Source organism: Vanacampus margaritifer, chromosome 3 (assembly GCF_051991255.1).
Source record: "Vanacampus margaritifer isolate UIUO_Vmar chromosome 3, RoL_Vmar_1.0, whole genome shotgun sequence".
NCBI classification, from domain to species: domain Eukaryota; kingdom Metazoa; phylum Chordata; class Actinopteri; order Syngnathiformes; family Syngnathidae; genus Vanacampus; species Vanacampus margaritifer.
In genome coordinates, this window is record NC_135434.1 from 23,810,461 (window position 1) to 23,832,733 (window position 22,273).

At 38.5% G+C, this 22,273-nt stretch overlaps 1 protein-coding gene across 1 annotated transcript; it reads left to right on the forward strand.

The window, feature by feature from the left end:
- Positions 1–899: 899 nt before the first annotated feature.
- On the forward strand, positions 900–20,765 carry LOC144049490 (tetraspanin-15). The gene is made up of 8 exons (XM_077562462.1): positions 900–1,221; positions 7,225–7,410; positions 7,490–7,564; positions 7,680–7,775; positions 9,509–9,625; positions 11,627–11,677; positions 15,504–15,620; positions 19,610–20,765. Exons 1-8 carry the CDS (start codon positions 1,135–1,137, stop codon positions 19,943–19,945), a joined length of 1,065 nt encoding a protein of 354 aa, XP_077418588.1. The 5' UTR covers positions 900–1,134; the 3' UTR covers positions 19,946–20,765.
- The last annotated feature ends 1,508 nt before the right edge of the window (positions 20,766–22,273 follow it).

The window sequence follows — 22,273 nt, forward strand, 5'->3', positions numbered from 1 at the left end:
AGTACAACCTAATTAGGGGCAGATTGTGTATCTTAATCAGACCAGACTACATGCAGACTGTAAGAAATTTGCACCACTGAATTTGAAATAATACCACACATGTAGCCTAAATGTACACCTAGGTATGCCCAGCACTGATTGTAGTTGATAAAAAATTCTACAGTAGCAATGCAATGACTTCAGGATAAAACAAATCTTAAAAGAAAAACAACCAGAGAGAGATAATCTCATGGGGGTGAACTTGACACATGGCCAGCTTTGTGACGGGTAAACCCATTTGTAAATACGTCAGTCACTAGCATGCCAAATATATCCAACAAGTGGTGGCAACAACAACTGGTGTAACATGAAGCAAGAGCTAGGGATTAGCATTGAATAGAGGCTGAGAGGTAATGCACTTCCTGTAATATGAATGATGTTTTCGTTTGTACCAAAATATATTTTGAATGCATACATACTGACAATGTAATTTCATGATTTTTTTTCAGTAGCCTACACTCAGAAACTAACTTCTTAGCAGAGTAAGCTATGACAGATTTGTTTCCCCCAATTCCTGTACATGGACTATGCATTCACTCCCCCCCCCACCCCTCTCAGATTTTAACATTTGAGGCCAGTGAGTCTGAACAAACAATTTGGGCCTTCACTTTGCAGTGATCCTTTTCATGTTTAATGTCTCTAACGTGTCATCAGATACTTCATCTAAAATAATAGTAATAATAATAATAATAATAAAAATTGGTGTAATTAGTATACACCAACTGCAAAAAATATTAATTATTCTGATAAGAAATATTAAACAGTACAGTACAGTACAGTACAGTACATTACAGCATCAATAAGTGAGATAAACGGGAGTGTCGTTTTGGGCGCTGGCCCTTTAAGGTTGTATTCAAAACAAAGCGTACAGGAGCCGGTTGCACGGAAGTGGTTTTGTTCCAACCGTGTGCGAAATGAGACCATATACCTTTTAAAAAAGAACAAAATAAATGTTTACTCGCTTGAACATGTTCGCTTGAACATGTTATTAACGGTGTAATATTTTTTCATTTTTATTTTGTTTCTTACAAGTACAAAAACGAAACGAAGGGTAGTTAGCGAGCTGCCTTGCTAGCGCCAACAACGCAAGCGGCCATGCCTCCCTATTCTGAATTGAGGAAAAGCAACCACTTCTATTACTTCATCAAATTTACACTCAATGTCTATTCGATGCTGTTTTCGGTAAGTTGTATCTACTTGTTTTTAATTTGACACGTGATTGGTAAAATAATGACGATGAAAGGGGTGTTGAATCGTAAACGCGAGCCACTCTAAGGCATACCCAGACTTCAATTTAAGACTACTTGAATGTCAAACTCCAGACTTAATGTGCATAATTAGGTTATTTAAGAGACACAGTCGGGTATATTGAAAATCAGGATTGCTCATCATATTATTCGGCATACATCAATAAATATTACTGTCTCCCGTTTGACCACACTTTTAAATAGTATATCTGTTTCCTATGAAACCAAAGACCCGATGAATAGGCGGGTTTACAGTGCAATGATAGGTATAATATGCTTTAATTGCGATTGAAGACTAAGTCTTGGATAGCACATATGATTATGCTTCCCGAAACTCTATAACGAATCAACATAAAGCATATGCTGAAGCATATTTACTCTTGGTGAACCTCAATTTAAATTGCTATATTTGCTAACGGGATTTGGTATAGGGATGCTAGCTAGCTGCTAAAACACGAGCGTTCTAATTCTAACTAATGCCACTGCAACCCACTTGCATTTTGAGGAAAACGCTTAAATGTGTTTATTGAATGCGTAGTGTACAATTTGAACAATACATCGTGAAATTTGCTCTCATGGCTTTACTCATCGTTCACCGGCTAATGAACAGCACAGTGGTGCAGGGCGTTGGACCCCCTTAAAGGCAAGAATGATTGTTGTTTTGCCGATACAAAATGACAGCGGCCATGCATGCTTTTTCTATCAGTGTCAAACTATTTTAGTATTTATACACTAACTATTTCACATTAATAAACAGTAATTTCTCTGTAACAATCTATCAAGCTGCCACTTGCCTTAGTGTTATTATATTTCAGCATTCTTGTATCACATGCCAAGCTGATTTAATAGAATTAAGCTTGCAGGCTAATCAACAGGGACATGGACACTCTAGTGAGTCTATCAAGACCAAATATGAGAAATATAAATGAAAATTGTATATTTTTTGACTACAGTAAAATCATTTTATTCAGATTGACAATGTGAGTGACATATCAATCCAACAAATATGTTATTATTGTAGTGATTTGGAGTAGTATAGAGCTTTTCAGCATAAGTATTGAGCTCTGACTAAATATTGTCCCCCTCCATTCATTCAAGTCTAGCCATTTTCAGAAAAGACAATCCCTCTAGAATGCCAGCCAATTTAGGAAATGATTCTGACTCATCTTTCAACAGAATAGTTGTATTGTATTTTTGACTATACAGTTTTGGTTGTAAATTTACATACCTATGGGTATGTAATGTAAAGTGTAATGCCTAGGGGTATGTCTTACGTAAACTTATGAGTATGACCCGGCCGAATAATCAGCCGCCAATTATAATCGGCCGATTATTGCCCTCCAAACATCTGCCAAAACAATCGGACAATTGCGCCAAATGGACGATTATTTTCCCCTTATAACGTTATAATCGAAGAAAACCGAAGTTGTGTGTGTACGCTGTGAAAGTACCCAGAATGCACCATTTTTCTTGCATAACATTAGCAACTAGCAAGTGTGTAGCGTATGTTATTCTGTTGTCCCTAAGTGTCCTTTAAGCTGTTTAATGAGACCCCAGTTGGAGTTGACTGTAAAACTAAACACACGACAATAAATTACATCCACTGCATATTTAATACAAAACATGCTTTGTTTTTGAAACATCGCTAGTCTAAGCGCTAATGCTAAAAGCGAAGGGAGTATCCCATTCAAATTTTTAAAAAGTTAGCATTGACTTCGGGAGTGTTCGTCCTTTAAATAACAAATACAGTATTCACATACAAATGCTGTAGAACCACATACCCACAGGTAAGGTAACACTACGCAAAGGCTCAAATTCTTCCCAATGTGTGAAAAACTAGTTATTTTAATAGAATTCAATCGTAACTTTCTTCTGTACTCACATTAAGTGTGTACACCATGGATGCACGGCACCACACTGCCCCCAAGAGACCAAAACGCACAGGAATAGTCAGTATTTGTTCTTACTGTTTTTTCAGTCGCTATTATTTTTGTATATTCTATTCTTAGTACTTCACTTTTTTTATTTATTTCGTCGTTGTCCTTTCACATTATATTTAAAATTGATATTTGAAGGATTCAAATAATTTATTTTCTCAAAATTCAAGAATGCAGACATGCAATAATTTATTTTTTTGTCTTAACACACATTTCCACATGACATTGCACAAAATACAATCCCTGAGGTCCCAGGTTAGCCCAGTAAGTCCCAAGACTTGTGAAAATAACACAAGATAAAAATATATAAAAGAAATAGTTAATGCTTAGAATGAAAATGAGTAATAAAAATGCAAGAGGCTTGAATTTCACGTATTTACAACATAATTTGTACTTGACAAAAACAATAATGTTCCAACTATTCAAAATGCAGGGATGAATGGGCATGACACTACGATGACACTATTAAGTAGTTGAGCAGCTTTAGTAGTTGAATAAATATTAAGTTTTGAAATCACAAATTGTTTTAATCATGATATTCAACTCAATCAAATAATCTTGATAGCTATTTTTCCAGCCCAATTACAGTATGTACTCTAACCATATACAGTACAGCAGTTGTAAACAAGTAAGAATGGTTTTATTATTGACACATAAATCTATACAATCACCTTGTATACTTCATGACATCAGTATGGACTTGTCATTCAAAGCAGAGTAAATCTTAATATCTTAAATCCGTGTATAAGTGACTCCCATTCAAAAGTAATGGGGGAGGGGGGTAGTTTTATGCGTTATATATATATATTTTTTTTTAAATGGGAAGATTAATCGGTAATGGGTATTTTTTCCCTGCCAAAAATCGCTATCGGCGTCAGCCTAAAAAAATGCATTATGAGCACACTGTATGGTATGAAAAATAAAATCCAAAATACAGTGGCAACTGTTATGATATTTTCAGAGATTGAAGTGGACATGAGTAGAGATGTGCATGTGGATTTTGGTGACAATTCATAACTTTTTGTCATTAGGTGCTGTTTACCTTTTGTACATGTGCCCGGATTACAGCTACTGTGGCATACAGACAGCGAGAGAAACAGGAGACAAGACAGTTTTGAAAGAAAAACAAAAAAGAAAAGAAATACAAAGCGGCGAATAAATACATAAGCCACTCGTCGACAATTGAATGAATTGTCTGCCATTTTGATCGTCAACATAGTCGTGACTAATCAACTAATCATGGCAGCCCTAATCAGAAGCAGACCACAGGTTGGTTTCACTCAAAAGAAAAAAAAGAAATGCTAAGTTTAAGTTTAAACTTAGATTTCTTTGCCCCACTGACAATGTTTCTAGACAATAAAATACAGTTTGCTGTTACAGTTCACGGGAGTGTACAGATGTGCTAGGGGTATGTAAACTTATGAGCATACTGCATGTTGAGACAAAAGCTTAAGGCCCGTAAAATCCAAAATACTGCGGCAATTGTTTTGATATTTTCAGGGGTTTAAGTTGACATGAGATGTGCGTGTGAATTATGGTGACAATTCTTGGCATTTTTTTTTTTGTCAACAAGTGACATTTAACTTTTGTACATTTGCAGTTGTGTACAAAAGTTTACATACCCCGATGTAAACTTTCAAGCGCAAGTCAATTTAAGAAACAAAAACTGTTGATTGTATACAAGGCGAATCCAATAGGTTTTTCGTTTTTAAGTGAAATGTATGAAGTAAAAAATATAGTTTAGCGAATACATGATTATTGTATAGAATTTTCAGTAGGATACTCAAATGCTGAAATATTCAACAGCTGCAACCCTACATTCAACCTCCTTGTTATATTGTCACATTTTTATTGTTAAATTGTGCCTGGGATTAACCTGCAAAAAATTGCTGCTCAAAATTACTAATGGCTATTGGCTACTATGTCAAATTCTTCACATCACCAATGTTAGCTCAGGGTTTACAGTACACTTCAAACAGTCCCAACAAAGCAAATACAAAACAGACTGTACAGATACAATAAATGCATTTTTGGATTTTATGATTCTGTTATTTCAGGAGATAAAAACTTGAAAACTTCAAAATGTAAGTTTAGTTGTTTGTTTGTTTTTTAACAGGACTGGACAATGTGTTCATCATCAGAATTTCCACTGTGTGGTGGTAGGCCATTAATATTTGCCAGTAGAGTTATATGTGAAAAATTTAGGTTTTATCTAGTGTCGTTTCAACACCGATATATTTATATATATGTATGTATATATATATGTATGTATATGTATGTGTATATATATATATATATATATATATATATATATATATATATGTATGTATATGTATGTGTATATATATATATATATATATATGTGTATGTATATGTATATATATATGTGTATGTATATGTATATATATATGTGTATGTATATATATATATATATATATATATGTATACATATATATATATGTATGTATACATATGTGTATATATATATATATATATATATATAGCCAGGTAGGTATTATAAGCCACCTAAGTCATCATTTCTGTCAATCTTGTGGCCTCTATTTTAGCATTTGTTGGCACAATGTTCAGTTCTGAGGATTTCATTCTATCAGTCACTTCCAGCCACAAGACTGTCTTCTAGAAATGGACCTTGACGATGAATATTGTTTTTGTTGATGAATATTGTTTTATGTTTTTTGTTTCATTTATGCCAGTGTTTGCAAGAATGCTGATGTTGGCTATAGGAACAAAGCCAAAGGTCTCTGCCAATGCTTTATGGGCGAGTGTGAGCATTAAATGGAGGTGAAGTCATAAAGCAGATTGCTTGTGCACTCGATTGAAAATCAATTGGATAAAGGGAAAATCCATTCATCGCTTTTATTTTTGTATGACTTTAATATAAGCTTTAAAAAAACAATAATTATCTTCTCACAAATCAATTCAGCAGTACCCATAAAATATAGTTTTGGGGTCATTCCATTCCAAATTACCCAGTGTGTTTAACCAAACAGATATTGATGTTAATGTAGTTAGTGTACTTGTTGATAGTGATCTCACAACACTCAATTTCAAATTTCAGGTCAATGGGAGCAGAGATTTGAGAGCCACGACCTGCCAAATTGTACTATTTTCAACAAAAAGGGGCGTGGCCACCTTCCTTTGAAGCCTTATATTTCCACTACTGGCTCAATCTTCACAAAATAAGTATTTTAAGAAGGGGAATTAAACAAGGGTTCCAAATCTGCAATCATCAAGATTAGTGCATCTTTAAAAACCCTTTGACCTTTTGTTTTAGTTGACCTTGAAATTGACCTTATGAATCACGTGACTAACAGAATTCTTCGTGAAATGTAATCTCTCACATTTTCTCTAAAACATGTAAAAGATTCTGAGGTAAATAATAAACTTTTTTTTTGTTTTTAGCAGCAATAAGGAGTCAAATTATCCATACCCTCAAATACTAATTGAATAGGCTATTTATTGAATAGGCATTTCCAGTACACTATTCCTAGCATTTTCATTGTAATTTGAATATTTACCTGTATTCTGAAGGTGGGCTATGATTGGTCGTTACCTGAGCCCTGAGCAACTGTCATGTCATTCTCAGTCGACAGCAAGTTGTTGTTTTTCTCAGGAGGAAAAAAAAAAACAAGGGAGAAAATGGTCGCCCCCTGAGATGGAAAAAAACAGGTGTAATTTACTGCTGCTTAACTCATATTCCACAAATGCAATATTAATCAGAATGCTGTGTTTTGACATGTGGGGGCAAATACAACATATTATTCTAAAAAGTGCCTTTCTGCAGTCATGATGAGGAAATTATGTGTTTAGAGAGGCATAACTGCTTTGCTGCTGAATTACATTCAGTGAGCCATTGTATCTGAGAAAGAGGGTGTCTTTTCAGAAAAAAAAAAAGCATCAAAGGAATTCTCGCCGCAATTCTAGCACCACATTGTGATTCTTTTCAACTGTGAGAAAACCCTGTTGTTTTCTTTGTCCAGCTGGTGGGTCTCTGTGTGCTCTGCGTGGGGGTGTACGCCGAGGTGGAAAGGCAGAAAAATCGAACCCTCGAGGGTCTCTTCCTGGCTCCTGCAGTGGTGCTGATCCTGCTGGGTCTGGTAATGTTCACAGTCTCACTTGTGGGCATGGTTGGCTCCCTCAGAGACAACAAAACCCTGCTGCACATGGTGAGAATATTAAAAAGAAAGCATTTACGTGCGTTTGTGTGCCTCTTTATAATGTAATATTTATTCTATCCCTCCGCAGTTCCTCTGCGTTCTCTGTGTGTTGCTTCTTCTCCAGGCAATCGCCCTCATTATTGCTCTCATCTTTGAAAAGAAGGTAAGCGCTTGTTAGCGAGTCTGATTATCACCTCTCATCACAATGAGCTCACGATGGCTTTGTTTACAAGTTTAGCCATTATTCACTGACCTTTTCACGGTGGCGCTCGTTCCAGACGTCTTCCTTGTTTCAAAGCAGCATACGAGAGGGAATCAAACACTACTACGATGACCTGGACTTCAAAAATATCTTGGATTACGTACAGGAAAAGGTAATTGGTTAAAATATGCATTCACTGAATGAGATATTAGTTATAAACTGTAATGATGAACATAGGATTGTTATATGACTGATAGCTTTCTAATGGATTTTGAAGGTCATCTTTTCAGTGCATTTGACTAAAATGGACTCACAATATACTGTACAATGAAAAGCAACACTGCAATAATTATAGAACTGACTTTTTTTGTGTTGCTTTAAGTTTTGAGTTTATTTTAAACATTTTTGTAATTTTGATTGAAGATATGACTGCAATTACTGTATATAGCACTTTATCTACACCATAGGGTGCCCAAAGCGCTTTATAAAGCCTCACATTCTCCCATTCGCACACATTCATAGCGGTATTTTGTTGGATTAATACCACACGTTTCAGTAAGAATTAGGGTTGAATGATTAATTGCATTTGCAGTGTAATCGCAATATGATAAAATGTGATTTGCTAATTGCAAAAGGTCCAATTTGACTGGTCATTGCGAGTGGAGGGTTTCAGAGCAGGCAGAGATGTCAGTGTTGTAATTAAAGCCTGCTGTGCAAGGTGCACTTTTTGTCAGAGGTGACCTTGAAGTGAATACCTTGTTTGATGTTTTTCACCTTGAGGAAAAAAAAAACACTGCACGCTATGTGAGCGGTTAGCCTGGAAACCAGACTCATTGCTGTAACCAATGGAAAAACAGTAAACAGTGGTGGTGGGCGGTTATCAAGTAAATTCAACATGGCTACTCAAAGAAAAGTGTAGTGAATGACTTGCGTCATTGTTCCGGTAAAAACGTGATGATTCGTGTGATAAGAAATTTCCAGCGCCGAAAAGTGACACTGCTCAATGAAGATTACGTCACAGCAAATAAACAAATGTGATTGCACGGTTTGTTTTGAGCCGGGCTGAAGTAGCTTTCAACGACCAAGTGACCACACCCACTTTCTTTCATTTAAGAAGATGGGTGTGGCTTGCCAGGCTAGAGACCTGTCACCATCAAAACGCACCCTAGAGTGAAATGATTTGAAAATGGCAGTGCCTTGCAAATTTGTCAGCGATCACATATTAAGAGGATACATTTGTCTGTATGTGGCCAGATGTTCTCGTCTGTTTTCATGAATGAAAGGGAAGACAGACAAAATGATGTTACTCCTCATTCAAATGTTTATCTGTTTTTTAAATCGGAAGATGTTATGCCATATAACAAAGTATAATCTTACTTTCCCTACACTTTAACGTGTGATGTTACTGACTGGGGATTGGTAGTTAGAATTTTTCTGTGTATTTTATTTATTAATCGGTCTAGATAATAAATTCAGTTTCAATTTTTCTGCTGCCCGGAAACATTGCATTTTCTATTGGAGCGATAAAGATTAAATGCTGCGATTGGCTGGCAACCAGTTCAGGGTGTCCCCCGCCTACTGCCCGAAGCCAGCTGGGATAGGCTCCAGCGACCCTTGTGAGGACAAGCGGTTGAGAAAATGGATGGATGAATAGATGGAAAGATTGAAATGGCATCAGTGCTATTTGTGCTTCAAAGCCAACTGATAAAAATTTAGTTGTCCTTCAATAAGATAATGAGATAACGAGACAAGTCTGACCCAAGTGATTGATTTAATTATCTAAAATGGATCCAAAATGTGTACAATGAAAACATAATTTGTCAACAAAACCTGCTGTAGATAAGTCAGTAGCTGTTTTCTGAATCAATTGCACAGAAACAGAAAGGTTTGTTCTGTTTTGTCCAGTTTTCATGCTGTGGAGGAGATGAATATAAGGACTGGGGAGTCAACCAATACCATTTCTGTAACGGTACCGGCCCTCTAGCGTGTGGGGTTCCATATACCTGCTGTGTCCGTCATGAGGTGAGTGCTACTCCTACGTGGGTAAGAACAGCCAAAAGGTCATACATTTTGCAATCCAAAAATATGCCTCTCAAGACACACACAAAAACTTGGAGGTCATTGTCTTTCGGCTTCTCCCCTTTGAAGTGCGCCGCGGCACCACATATACATGATAATGATAAATGGAAGCAAGAAGCAGACCATGATGATAGCAATTCTGCATATGAAAAATGAAGAAAAACAAAATCATTGATTGCCACATTTACCGGTAGTTACATTTTTAAGTTTACTGTTAAAGGATTCTTTATTTCATGTTATATGTATTGAACAACATTTTACAAAACTGCATGCAATGAAGGAGTAGTAATACAAATAGATGTGTTTCTCCAGGGGACGTTAGCTTGGCTATAAGAAGTGGTTCTTGTGCAGCGATTTCAAAGCAGTGTGAACATAAATGCTTAACAGCATGCAACGACCACTTGTGACCAGTGAAGTCGCAATCAACGTCAAGTATGCCATGTATGCCACCAGGGAATGTAAAATACGCAAGAAACAACATTTGCATATTAATATGTTCAGTTAAAATAGAAGGAACAGATGTTATCATTAAAAAAAAAAAATCTTGTTGCCACAGTAAAAAAAATCTTGTCTTTACGGATCTTGTTTGGGGGGAAAAAACAGATGGCTTTCTCCTTATTAATCTGAGTTCAGCAATTTACTGAACATTTTAGTTTAATGATTGAAGAATTTAATAGAATCGTATTTTCACTTAGCTTTTGCTTTAATCACAGTTGAATATACACTATTAGCAATCATGATGGGTCCCTTTTGGCTTTTCAGGCTAATCATGGGTGTGCAGGTGTAAATAGAAAGCTGGTGTGATTTAACTTGCTAATCACTTCACAGCTTGACCTGCCATGACTTGTTCATATGTATCATGTGTTTAACATGTTGCCACATGCTACATCACATGCCTTTCAGGTTCAGCTGCACTGGTCATCTGTCATTAACTGTTCATTTGTTCGCCTCATAGGTGTCAAACTCCGGTCCTCGAGGGTCGAAGTCCCGCAGGTTTTGGAGGTTTCCCTCTTCCAACACAAGCTGATTCCAATCAGCAGGATTATTATCAGTCTTATGCAGAGCTTGCTGATGAGCTGATCATATATTAGCTGTGTTGGAGAACAGAAACATCCAAAACCTGCAGGACTGCGGCCTTCCAGGACCGGAGTTTGACACCTATGGTTTAGCTGCTTAGAACAGCATATAATGGTTATTGATAAGTACAATATTCATACAGAAAAGTTCTGTGTAAGAAAGTTATACAAGTATATGTGTACTGTTTATACTAATGAACGGCGCTAAATTAATTAAGATCTATGTAATGTAATTTTCTGCCATGGAAGTCTTGTAAAATATCAAAGATTGACCTATATACAATTCGGGTTAAGATCCTCAGTTGACATAATACACAGCATAGTTGGACTTATATTGGTTATGACTTTTTCTTCCTCCCGTTTTATTTCCCCATTGGTGAAGACAGTAACACATGTCTTCAACTTTATCACTGCAAAAAGAGACTTTAATTATTTCCAAGTCTCCGCCGTGCAGGCAGACATGTTGTGGTACATCGCCTTCATTTCTCTGACTAAATGAAATGGTAGTCCTTGAGGGGCAGCTCTGTGCTCCCAATGTCTGCTTTCATCCTTGTCCCTCACTTCAAAGACCTCATATGGTCTCTGGAAGTGGCGCAACTATACTGGAGCAATAAGGAACAGTTGCCCTGTCTGACGCTCACAAGCACACACACAGTTCATAAAAGAGTTTATTAGAAAGGTCGAACATGGGCGAGATTGCCGCCATTATCACTTCCTGGCTTTCACGGCTGCCGTTTTCTAGCACGCCAAGTTCATGCTCTGACAAGCAGGCGACATAGGCACAGCGCTCCCCTTCATTTCCCCCCCAGCATGTCACTGTTACATTATGTCTAATTTGAGACAGACTCATTGTGGGCTCTTTCCACAGGTAGGGGAGGTCATTAACACCCTGTGTGGTTCGAAGGCTCTGGATAGACAGGTATGTGCAATTGTAGTTATTTGTTTATATAGTGCACATCGCCGTATTGTGTGACCCTCATTAAGGATGTTGGCGTGTAACAGATAATGAAGGACATTGACACAATAGTTTGGTTATGGGAATATATACCTGTATGTATGGAGGTAGGAACGACAAAAGGCGGGTGACGGCACGACGCGCCCGCGCTCCCCGTTCAGCATGTGAAGACAGCGCCGGCACCTCCCTCTAACTGTGCACTGATTGCGGTGAACCGGGGACATTGCCATCCTCCACCCGGCGCGGAGGCTGTCATACGTCATAAATTTTATTTTGTTTGGTTTGGCGCCCAAAAATTCTCGCTCGATTCCAAACCAGGAAATGTATTTTTTTTCACTGATCTGAATATATGACTGGATAGCTGATAGGCCAAAACTTTTGAAGCAGCGAGGCCACCATATTGCTCAGCATACGATCCCATACATTTACAGTATCGAAATTGGAGAAAATTTGAGATGCTTCTTAGTAGAAGCAGCATGATTTTATGATGTTTTAAATTTGTACATAAACAAACATAAACAAGAGGACTTCAGACATTTTACAACTCAAATACAACCATACATGCATAAATGAAATGCTTAATGATGTTTACAGGAGAAAATTTGTATATTTTTTATTCAAGAATTATAACTAATTTAACAAAAGATACCTCTGCCATATCAAATTTTGGGGTCTCAGGAACTGAGCGATTACAGAAAGAAAGAAAGAAAAAAAGAAAAGAAAAGGAAAAAAAAGTTAAAAAAAATAAAAAAAAGGAGGGGGCTCTTCAAAGCAACACATACCGCCCACTTGTTAAGTTTTTATTTTTTTTAACTTGTTAAAAAATAGTGATATACTAACGGCCTACTCATCTGTACGCATACCGTATAGTTTATACAGTAATCAGCTTGCGAGATGGGAGGAGCAAGATGGCCGACCTGTCGCTTCAACGGCTTGCAGTGTATGGGCTATCGGCTATCAAGTCATATACAGACGCTCCCCTACTTACGAACATTCGAGTTACGAACAACGGTACATACGAACATGTCTGCGCGTGTGTCGGAAAATGTCCGGAAAGAGATGCTGTAAGTTAGATTTTGTATTGCGCGCCTTTTTCCGAGTGTTTTCGCTCATAGATAAAGCCATCGCACTCTTCGAGCAGCAAGACCCAAATATTGAACGTTGCACAAAGGTTGCAAATCAATTGAATGATGCCATACAGTGCTACCGCATCATTTATGATGAAAAAAAGAAGGAAACTGTGCAATCGTCGTTAGATCGCTTCTTTCGGCCAGTTTCTAGTAAATCCTCCAAGGAAGATACTCATCAACCCTCATCTTCTTCTCCTCGACCCTCAACTTCTTCCTAAGTGTTCTTCCATTAAGTGTCTCTCGCTCTCTCTCTAACATACAGTACTGTACGTATTCTCTCCATTTTATTAAAAGTTTTTTTCAGTACAAACCAATGCAGGTTACTTGTACAAGCCTTAAACATACTTATATAAACCTTCAATATACTTATACTGTATAGGCTTTAAACATAAATTATAATACAAAATATAGCACTGAAGCAACTTACGAATGAATTCACCTTACGAACGATCGCTCGGAACGTAACTCGTTCGTAAGTTGGGGAGCGTCTATTCAGATCAGTGCTGAAAGCCAGCGCTAGTGGGTGACGTCAGTATCTGGTGTTGCGTTCAAGTGCGCCATTGAAAATCGTCAACTCTTCTACTACTGCACAGTCACAACTTAGAATGATGTGCTTCAGAACCGAAACGGCACCATTTGATTTTACGTGAATCGGAAGTCGGAAGTACCGACCCAAATCAGTCCATACTAAAAAAAGTGCTGTCTTCGGTACCCATCCTTAATCATGTTAGAAGGAAAAAAAACTTCATTTGCATGGTATGCTTTTGGTATTAAAACAGAGGTTCTTAACCTGGGCTCGATCGGATCTCAGGGGTTTCGTCAGTCAGTCTCAGGGATTCAGCAGTGTTCAAGATTAAGACACATCCGAATCATATGATTTGTGATGATACGCCCCCTTGGCTGTCAACGGCTACAAGTGATCACGCTACATTGCTTGGTCTAACTGTGCCGCAGGGAATTTAGTAGTCAATTTTTTACTGTTGTTATGGTACGTTGTATGGTTTCTTTATTATTGTAATTAATGCTGTCTGTCTGTCTATCTAGTTAAATCGACTAATCTGATTCGATTTAATTTTGCATTAAAGTGTATTACAAAAGCATTTTTTTACTTGATTACTGTTTATTAACCGATTTGCGCCCAAAAACGTATAAATATGTTCCATTTTAAATGTTTTAAGTGTCCCAAAGACGTATTTATGCGTTTTTATTTTATTTTATGCTAGAGCATAGAGAAGGCTTTGAGGCAGCCTCTCAACTGCAGAGAACGGTTGAAGAAATGGTAGTTATTACACCAACGGCCAACAGGTGGCAGCAGAGCATAGGATATGAACCAGGACCATGTTGAAAAAACCCTCAATTACTCAGAATTCTAAATAGATTTGTGAATAATGATGAAACTTAACTATATTCTAATGCTAATTGCTGCAAAACGGAAACGGATAGAAATATACTTTTTTCCTGATGAAAGAAGAGACTTTAATCTTTCTTTTGGTAGGTTTCATGTTTTTATAGCAATAAAACACAATTTTCTGTGGGCCTTGCAAAATCTGTCAAAATCCAGTAAAACAGCCGGGAGTGAAGGGGATTGTTTTAGTGAAAATGGCTGTGAGTGAATGAGTTAACTGGTGTTTATTTCGTGTTTCATATTTGTATAGTGATTTAAAAAAAAAAAAAAAAAAAAAAAAAGGGGGGGTGATGCACTCGGGTCAGTGATCGTTTTCCAAAGTAAAAACATACATTTGCAAATGTCTTATTTTGATTAAACACAGAAGATATTCAGTCTTCTTTCATTAAGGACTAAAGAAATCAGTGAACAAATGCTGAAATCAGAGAATATGGACAACTTTAAATAAAAAAATGGCTCCAAACAATTACTCGATTATTAAAATAGTTGTCAATGAATTAATCGATTACATGTCGATTTAATTGATCAATTTTGACAGCTCTAATTATATTCACTTCATACTAACGTTAATGTTGAGCAAAAAAAGATGTAATATGATATATGTGCAATATGAATTCACATGCATAACGGAACGTATGGTGTTCCACAGGGTTCAATTCTGTGGCCTCTGCTGTTTACATTGTATCTGCTGCCCCTGGGTTCCATCTTAAGGAAAACAGCAATGGCTGTTTTAAAGTGATCTATAAATATAGAGTTGAGTGATGGGAGTCAACGTCCTAACTGCATGATTTGCAATGCCAAGTTGAGCAATTCTACTAAATAGTTACCAACCATAACTAAAGGAACACTTCCTTAAAAGCTGCATGGAAATGGGGAACACAAGAACGCAACGCTTTCTGAATTTAATGTGAAAAAAAAGACAGATTCAATGAAAAGGCTTCTCTCCCTGTTAATTTGTTTACCAGTAAACCCTATAAGTATGTCTTGAATTTGGGTGAAAAATCTATTTATTCTTCACTAAAGAAAACTGGTGGGATTCAGTACCTCCACCAAGGTTAAGAGCCTCTCTGTTAAGATCATACACATCAGTGAGAATATGGCTCTCACCTTTTCTCGTGTCAGTTGACATTACATTTTTTTCTAACTTTCTGTGTGAAGAGATGCGTGGAAGGACCTTTTAAATAATATCTTTTCAGTTTTGCACTTCATTGTTGGAATTTAAGTGTCCTCTTGTCTTCTTTTTGCTGTGCATCAGCGTGAAAGCCTGCAGGAGGAGATCCACGTGCGAGGCTGCATCCATGCAGTCAACCTTTGGATGAGTGACAACATTGGAATCACCGTCGCACTGTGTTGTGCCATCGGCCTGCCGCAGGTAACTTCAAAGTTAAGGTGCTAAGCCACCGTACCTCAACAAGCTTCTTCTTTTTTTTTTGCATGGTAGAAGTCCAAAGTTGATGAAATCTAGTTTTCTCTTTTGATATGATGCTGGCATCTTTGAAAACTCTATGGAGATTTGTACAGAATGACACAACAGTGCTGAAGTACTTGAGATTTACACAGCTGATCACCACAGGCAGGTAGTCCCCCCCCCCCCCCCCATCCAGGTTCTCCTTACAGTTCTGACTTGTAGTGTCCTTCGATGCCACTGTGGTTACGGCAGACCAGAAGTTTACAGAGGAGTTAAACAAGGCTTGTCTTGTGTCGCGTTCAGTTTCTCTTGAGCACTGCACACAGCTGTGAACACTAACAGTAGCACCAACGTGCAGCATGGATTTGTTAATCCATTTTCATGGAGTCAAGCATACACATTTTGTATGAGGTCATACCGTGGCTATAAAAAGTCACACCTGTTCAAATGCCAGGCTTTTATGATATTAAAAAAGAGACAGGGGAAATTTATTTGAAAACAATCTCTAAACATTACAACTCAATTGATAAAAATGAAATGTTTTAAAAGGGAAAATGGAAGAAAAAAAAACAACTGAGGCAATGTGGTTGCACAAGTGTGCACACCCTCATAACCGAAGATGTGGCTGTGTTCAGAATTAACATTACATTCAAACTGGTGTTAAATGGGAGTTGGCACTATTGGTGCAACGGTGTATTCATTAAATTCACATCAACAAAGGAGCAAGACATTTTCAACACTTTAGATTGGCCCATAATTTGTAAACAAAAATACATCTGTGAGGCATGATCAAAAAAAAGTATAGATTTTTTTTTTTATTGAAATTTTCCAAATTAGGACTTATGAGGTTTCGGCCCGACACCAGCGATTTGTTGTCTTAAATTAGCTACACATTTGCTTTTACAAAGTAGCTCTGTGCCTGTGTGAATTTGGGGAATTGTTCTTAGAACTCTGTTATGGTGCGCATTTTATCTCCTCTGCTTCACCACTCTCATTTAACAGACAACAGAACCTCAACTAAATTACACAGCGGAGACTGCAGTTTATTTAATTTTTATTGTCCAGCTGGAGACACCAGGGCCACATTACTTTGTTCATCCATCTTCCATCCTTTGCACCAATGCCAATTATACAAATAATCACTTTGTTTACATCCACTACTTGTGTGCAAATGATGGTTAAAGCATAAATATTAGTGGTGCTCTCAATGCTACATAAACACATATGAATACAGGGCAGCCTGGTTTACATTGACGTAATGGGCAATTATAAACCCCTTTGGCTTTAATTGGTGTAGTGGTTCACATAGCTGGCTTACATGCAGGTGGCATGGTGTGAATTACCCCTCAATACTTCAGTCACAATCACCACGCAATTGACCGGTGACTCGTCCAAGTGCCCTGTAAACTGGCGCATGCTAAGTGATGCAAATGACCTGGACAATTACAAAAACAAAACAAAACAAAAGTACAGTGTGCCTCACACCACTAACGGGGTTTTTCTTGTCTCATGTTGAGGCAGAGGTGGTGCTACCAATCCAATATCAGGTATCGTATCGGTGCCGCTACCAGTCTCATCTTAAGATATCAGTACTCGTGGAGGCAACCGTTTTACGATCAAGAACTAGAATTTAGAAATTATAGGAATGGTAAGTTGCCATTAATTTCATGCTATTTTAAGGAAAAATATATTGAGATATATAGGTCTTTAAAAATCATCTGCAATTTTTGGATGGGGAACGTTATATACTAGTGGTATTTGGTATCCGTATCGGTGACTACTCAAAAGTTGAGTATGTATCATCGGAAACAAAGTGGTATGGAACCTCCATGGACATGGACAAAAGACTGTTTCGGATCTTCAATCAAACAAAAGGAAACTCATCTTCTCAGAAGAAAATGCGGATTGTGAAAAGAGTGGAAGAATTGGCGGAGTTTGAGAGACAATAACTGTAATCAGTAACACATCATTGCATTGTGGATTATTTCTTACCCAAATGAAATTATTGTAACATATATAAGGTTGTATTATGACTGCAATGTATTTGCTGTAAATATTTACAATGGGTTGGTAAACATGGTTCCGGCAGGGGCCTACTCAGCTGGTGGGTGGCCTTAGTGGGTGCTAAGGAGTGTCTAAGCATCATCTGGATGCTGGCAACAGTGGTGGACCGGTGGCTGAGCTAACCAGAATGGAGTGAACATTGCTGTAGACGCAATGGGCAGAATGCAAGCCGATCTACTTATCTGGAAGCCACAACATGTCTGAAAGCTGATCCAAGGTCAGCAAAGACCTACTGGTGAACGAGAGAATATGCGCTGCTCGCCTGATGGGGTGGGCCTGTTGGGGACCGATTTACCAATTCCAAATGACTGGGACTCGCTTGAAACTTACATTACTCAAGATGAACTGAGCGAGGAGTGTGCAGAGTTAAGTCTGGGATTGATAACGATATGAATCAATGACCATCATAATCAATGTATATGACTGATGCGTATAGTAAGAATCGATGGAGACGGGTTACTAATAAGCCATGGCTTCTACCCGTCAGCCCTTCTTTCGGATGTCGATGTTGCAAATGATGTGATGTGATCGATGTAACCTCTAATAATGTGTCCAAAAAGAAAATCTGAATAATACAAAACAAACAAACATCCCTAATCCCGACCATGCACCATGACGTGCATGTATTCTATAAATTCAACTGCCTCACTTTCTTTTACAGGCAACATACTTTAAGTTAAGAGTTGCAATAAGAATATGACTATTATCATGTTAAAGCATTCATTCACTAAAACGGTTCTGCCATAACATTTCACGAGTGTCAGTGGAGTCTCGGCCACTGTTTTTGCCGAGTCAACTAACCTCACTCTCCGGCTTCCCCAAAGCCGCCATTCCTGAAGCTGGAGCCATGACCATGGGCCGGGAGAGCGCAGAGGCTCCGGGCTGCAGCTGGCTGGAGCTCTCATTAAGTGGATGGCCCGGCTGCGACCCGGCAGCTGAGTGCGCACTTGCAATTTATTTTTATTTTTTTACTACAATCATTAAAAATACATCCGCTAGTACATATTAAATTGTAAATATAGTTCAGCGTTTGGCGACAGTTGCAGGGCGCCTCTGCCCAAGAGGGAAACCAGGAAATGGGCATGTGTCTATTTCTTCTTCGGTAGTTGCTTCAGGTCACTCCGGTGCACTGCAGTTGATATAGAGCCTCCCTAGTGGTGCAACACTGCAACTGCAGTGAAAATACGTTGCTGCCATGCTTAATCAACACAGCTGGAATGCTGTGTTGAGCGATATCAGTCGCTCGGGGGGGGGGCAAATTAGATGGAGGCGGCCACATTGACCTTTTGAACCCTGATAACGTGTGGCATAATTGTCAAGGAGGAAGCAGGTTGTCCTGGACACTAGTTACATCACACCTGGCAGACATTATAATAATTGTTGTAAAACACTTCCGCACCAGCTGACTTTTGTTTGGACCTGGGAGGAGCATTTTCGCATGCTGTTCGGGCTTGGAGTTTGAAAACGCCGATCACGATCAACTGCAGTCATCGTAATATTACCGTGAGTTATAGTTGATACACTAGTTCCAAGCATGCGTTCAGTCATGAGCACTGATTAAACTGCTTGTATGCAAAAAATGCTCCTTCAAAGTAGCATGTTAAATGAGCCGTGCACACTTCACTGGTGTTGATTAATGTAACTTCCGGATCCGCTACGCAAGTTAAAGTATGATATGTTTTTCTATGGTATTCACGCCTAATTCACACCTTGGGAAATAGGTACACACTCATACTTCAGAGTCACTCCTCTTTGGTGTTTGCGCACAAATTTCCATGTTATGTGGGATTGAAGTCATCTGCGATAGACTCTAACCCGCTTTCAGTCCACCAAATATCATCCTGTGTCATGCCTGTGTTTGCTTGAACGGTTTGCATGTCTCCCTGCAGCTGCTTGGCATCATCCTGAGCTGCGTCTTCTGGAACCTTCTGGTGGAAATGAGTGAATCTGTCGACATGGTGGACTTCAAGCTGAAGAAGCTGGAGTTCAAGTACAGCGAGCTGGACCTTGCCGGCGCCGGCTGTTGTATGTGTCTGCCCAGGGACGGCGGCTACTTGCCCGTTCCAGCTTCCGAGCCCGAACTGGACCCTATTGACGTTCACCTGCAGAAGCTGAAGAAGCAGCAGCCTCGCACGCACGCACAGCTCCGAGAACTTCAACAGTCCAGGTCGGCCACCGGGCTAGACGAGGTGGACGTGGGCCGCAAGATGAAATGGGAACATTGAGCGCTCTGGTCGCCCTTCTTGCCTTCCCTGCGACATCCTGATCGGTTTATTTTAGTTTGATTTGTGTTGCACTACTTAACGGTTGAGCCTCTGCTGATGGATTTAGGGAATTTGGTCAGCCAAAGGGATCCAAAATACTTTGTCACTTTGAGTGTTGTGTTTACTAGAAATTCCGAGAAAAAACAATCGACAGCATCAGCTTTTATTTTAATTTTTTAATTTTGTCTTGTTTATGGTGCTCAGCATTTAAGGAAATTTGGCATTATATAACATTTTAATTATATTTTTACCTTTGAATTTGCGCTACATCCCATGTGTTGAAGCTTACCTCAGGCTGTTTCCAAGACAGCCCAATTGCGAGGATGAATCTTGTGTAAAAAAAATAATTGTAGAGTAATGGAAGTTTTTCAGTGTCGATCAAATAGAACTAGCCCTTATGTCATGCGTGTAACGTTTGTGACGGATGTGTAAAACTTTTTTTGTTAGGATCTCAGTTGGATTTGTGTAGTCAGTGTACACTGTTAAACTGATAGTCGTGGATTAATAATGGAATGCACGTTTTGTACTGTGTATGAATTAAATTATTCGTAAAATGATACTCAGTTTACATTTAAATCTTTCAAAGGGGAGGCTTCAGTTTTTCACTTTTTTCAAATAGTTTTTATTCTTTCCATTGTTTAAGGGACAAAGAAAGGGATATTACAGGCTACAACGACAGTTGTTTTTAGCTAATATCAGACCACTGTTCCGAGCTTCCCTCCAGCTCCAGCCTTGTACCAACACTACTGCTCTTGTTAATAAACTGGAATTTGTCTACTGATTTAGATGTTTGTTCTTTTACACATATACAGTACTACAAGTTTACAACTACAACTTTATACAAATTCATGAAACTGTGACAAAGGAGGGACAAGAACAGACCCATTATTATTTGATAGAATTCTGGTCTTAGTCAGGACGTGCCCACTCCCAAGTTCTGTAATAATTCAATTGTAAGCTTGAAATACAGGCCATTACAGTAATCAACCCAAGTGGTGAGAAAAGTATGCCTTAACGTTGCCGTGTTGGCTGGAGAAAGAAAGGGGCAGACTCTGCCTATATTCTTCGAGTGATCAAAAACTATTTTATTTATTTTTTGACAAAAGTGAGCCCACCCTAAAATAACACCCAGGTTTTTCACTTGTGAGGGGTTTAAGGAATTTTCTTGGACTTTGGTTAGAAGCTTCTCTCTCTGGGCCTCAGGATCGATAAGTAAAATTTCATTTGCGTGAAAGTTGGTTAAGCTAGAAAAAAGTTCTCTGTCATCCAAGATTTGATGTCGAAAATGCAGTTAAAAAGCACATCAAGTGGACTTGTATAATTATGAGACAGAAATATACAGAACAGCTGTGTATCATCAACATGACAATGGAAATTCACTGCCAACAAGATACAGTACAGTATATAAATTAAACAATAAAGGGCCTAGAATTAAACTTTGAGGCACACCATACATTAATTGGTAGACTTGCGACGAATGGGATTAAAGTCAGGACTTTGGACCACTCCAGAAGGCGACAGACAGAGCTACAGACTAGTTCACATCAGGAATGCTTCATCAGAATGTCAAACTCCAAACAGGTGGGTTTTTTCATTGGGCAGGTCAGTAAATAGATCATTTATGACACATATGAACTGCACTTTGCTCTGCAATTTTTATTTCATTTTTTGTCGTCAGTCGCGAGAGAAACTTGTGAAAATTGCTGGATGTATTTTGAGCTGTCAGTGTTGCAGCAAACAGCTCATGTTGTCAAATGATAGCCAAAGGGAGAAAATAGCAGTATTATGGATCAGCCTTTTAATTTATTTTTATAGGATTGTTTGGTCCTGACATGAAAACAATACACTGGACAGACAAGGAGAAAAGAGGAGAGGCTTGAATGATGTAAGAGAATGAGACAGAGAAAGCAATGTACACATATTCTGAATTTCAAAGGTAAGAAAAATAACCTGTAAGTAAGAATAAATACACAGAAAAGAGTATAGTGCTCACGAAGCACTCTAGCAGAAGCTCCAAACACAAGCATCCAAGATTGATAGCATTGAAAATAAAAGATTAACGCTAGTACATCTGCCTCACAGTGCAGATGTCGTGGGTTCGACTTTGGGCTTCGGCCTTCCTGTCTGGAGTTTGCATGTTCTCCCCGTGCCTGTGTGTCACCAATTTGGGATTTATAGCTTGCGTCAACCATAGCATAACCTGGGAAAATATTAGTCAAGGGTTGGGTTGGGGTGGGGATTGGGTGCGAACGAGATGACGGACATGGGGGAATGCGGGCGATGGCAGCG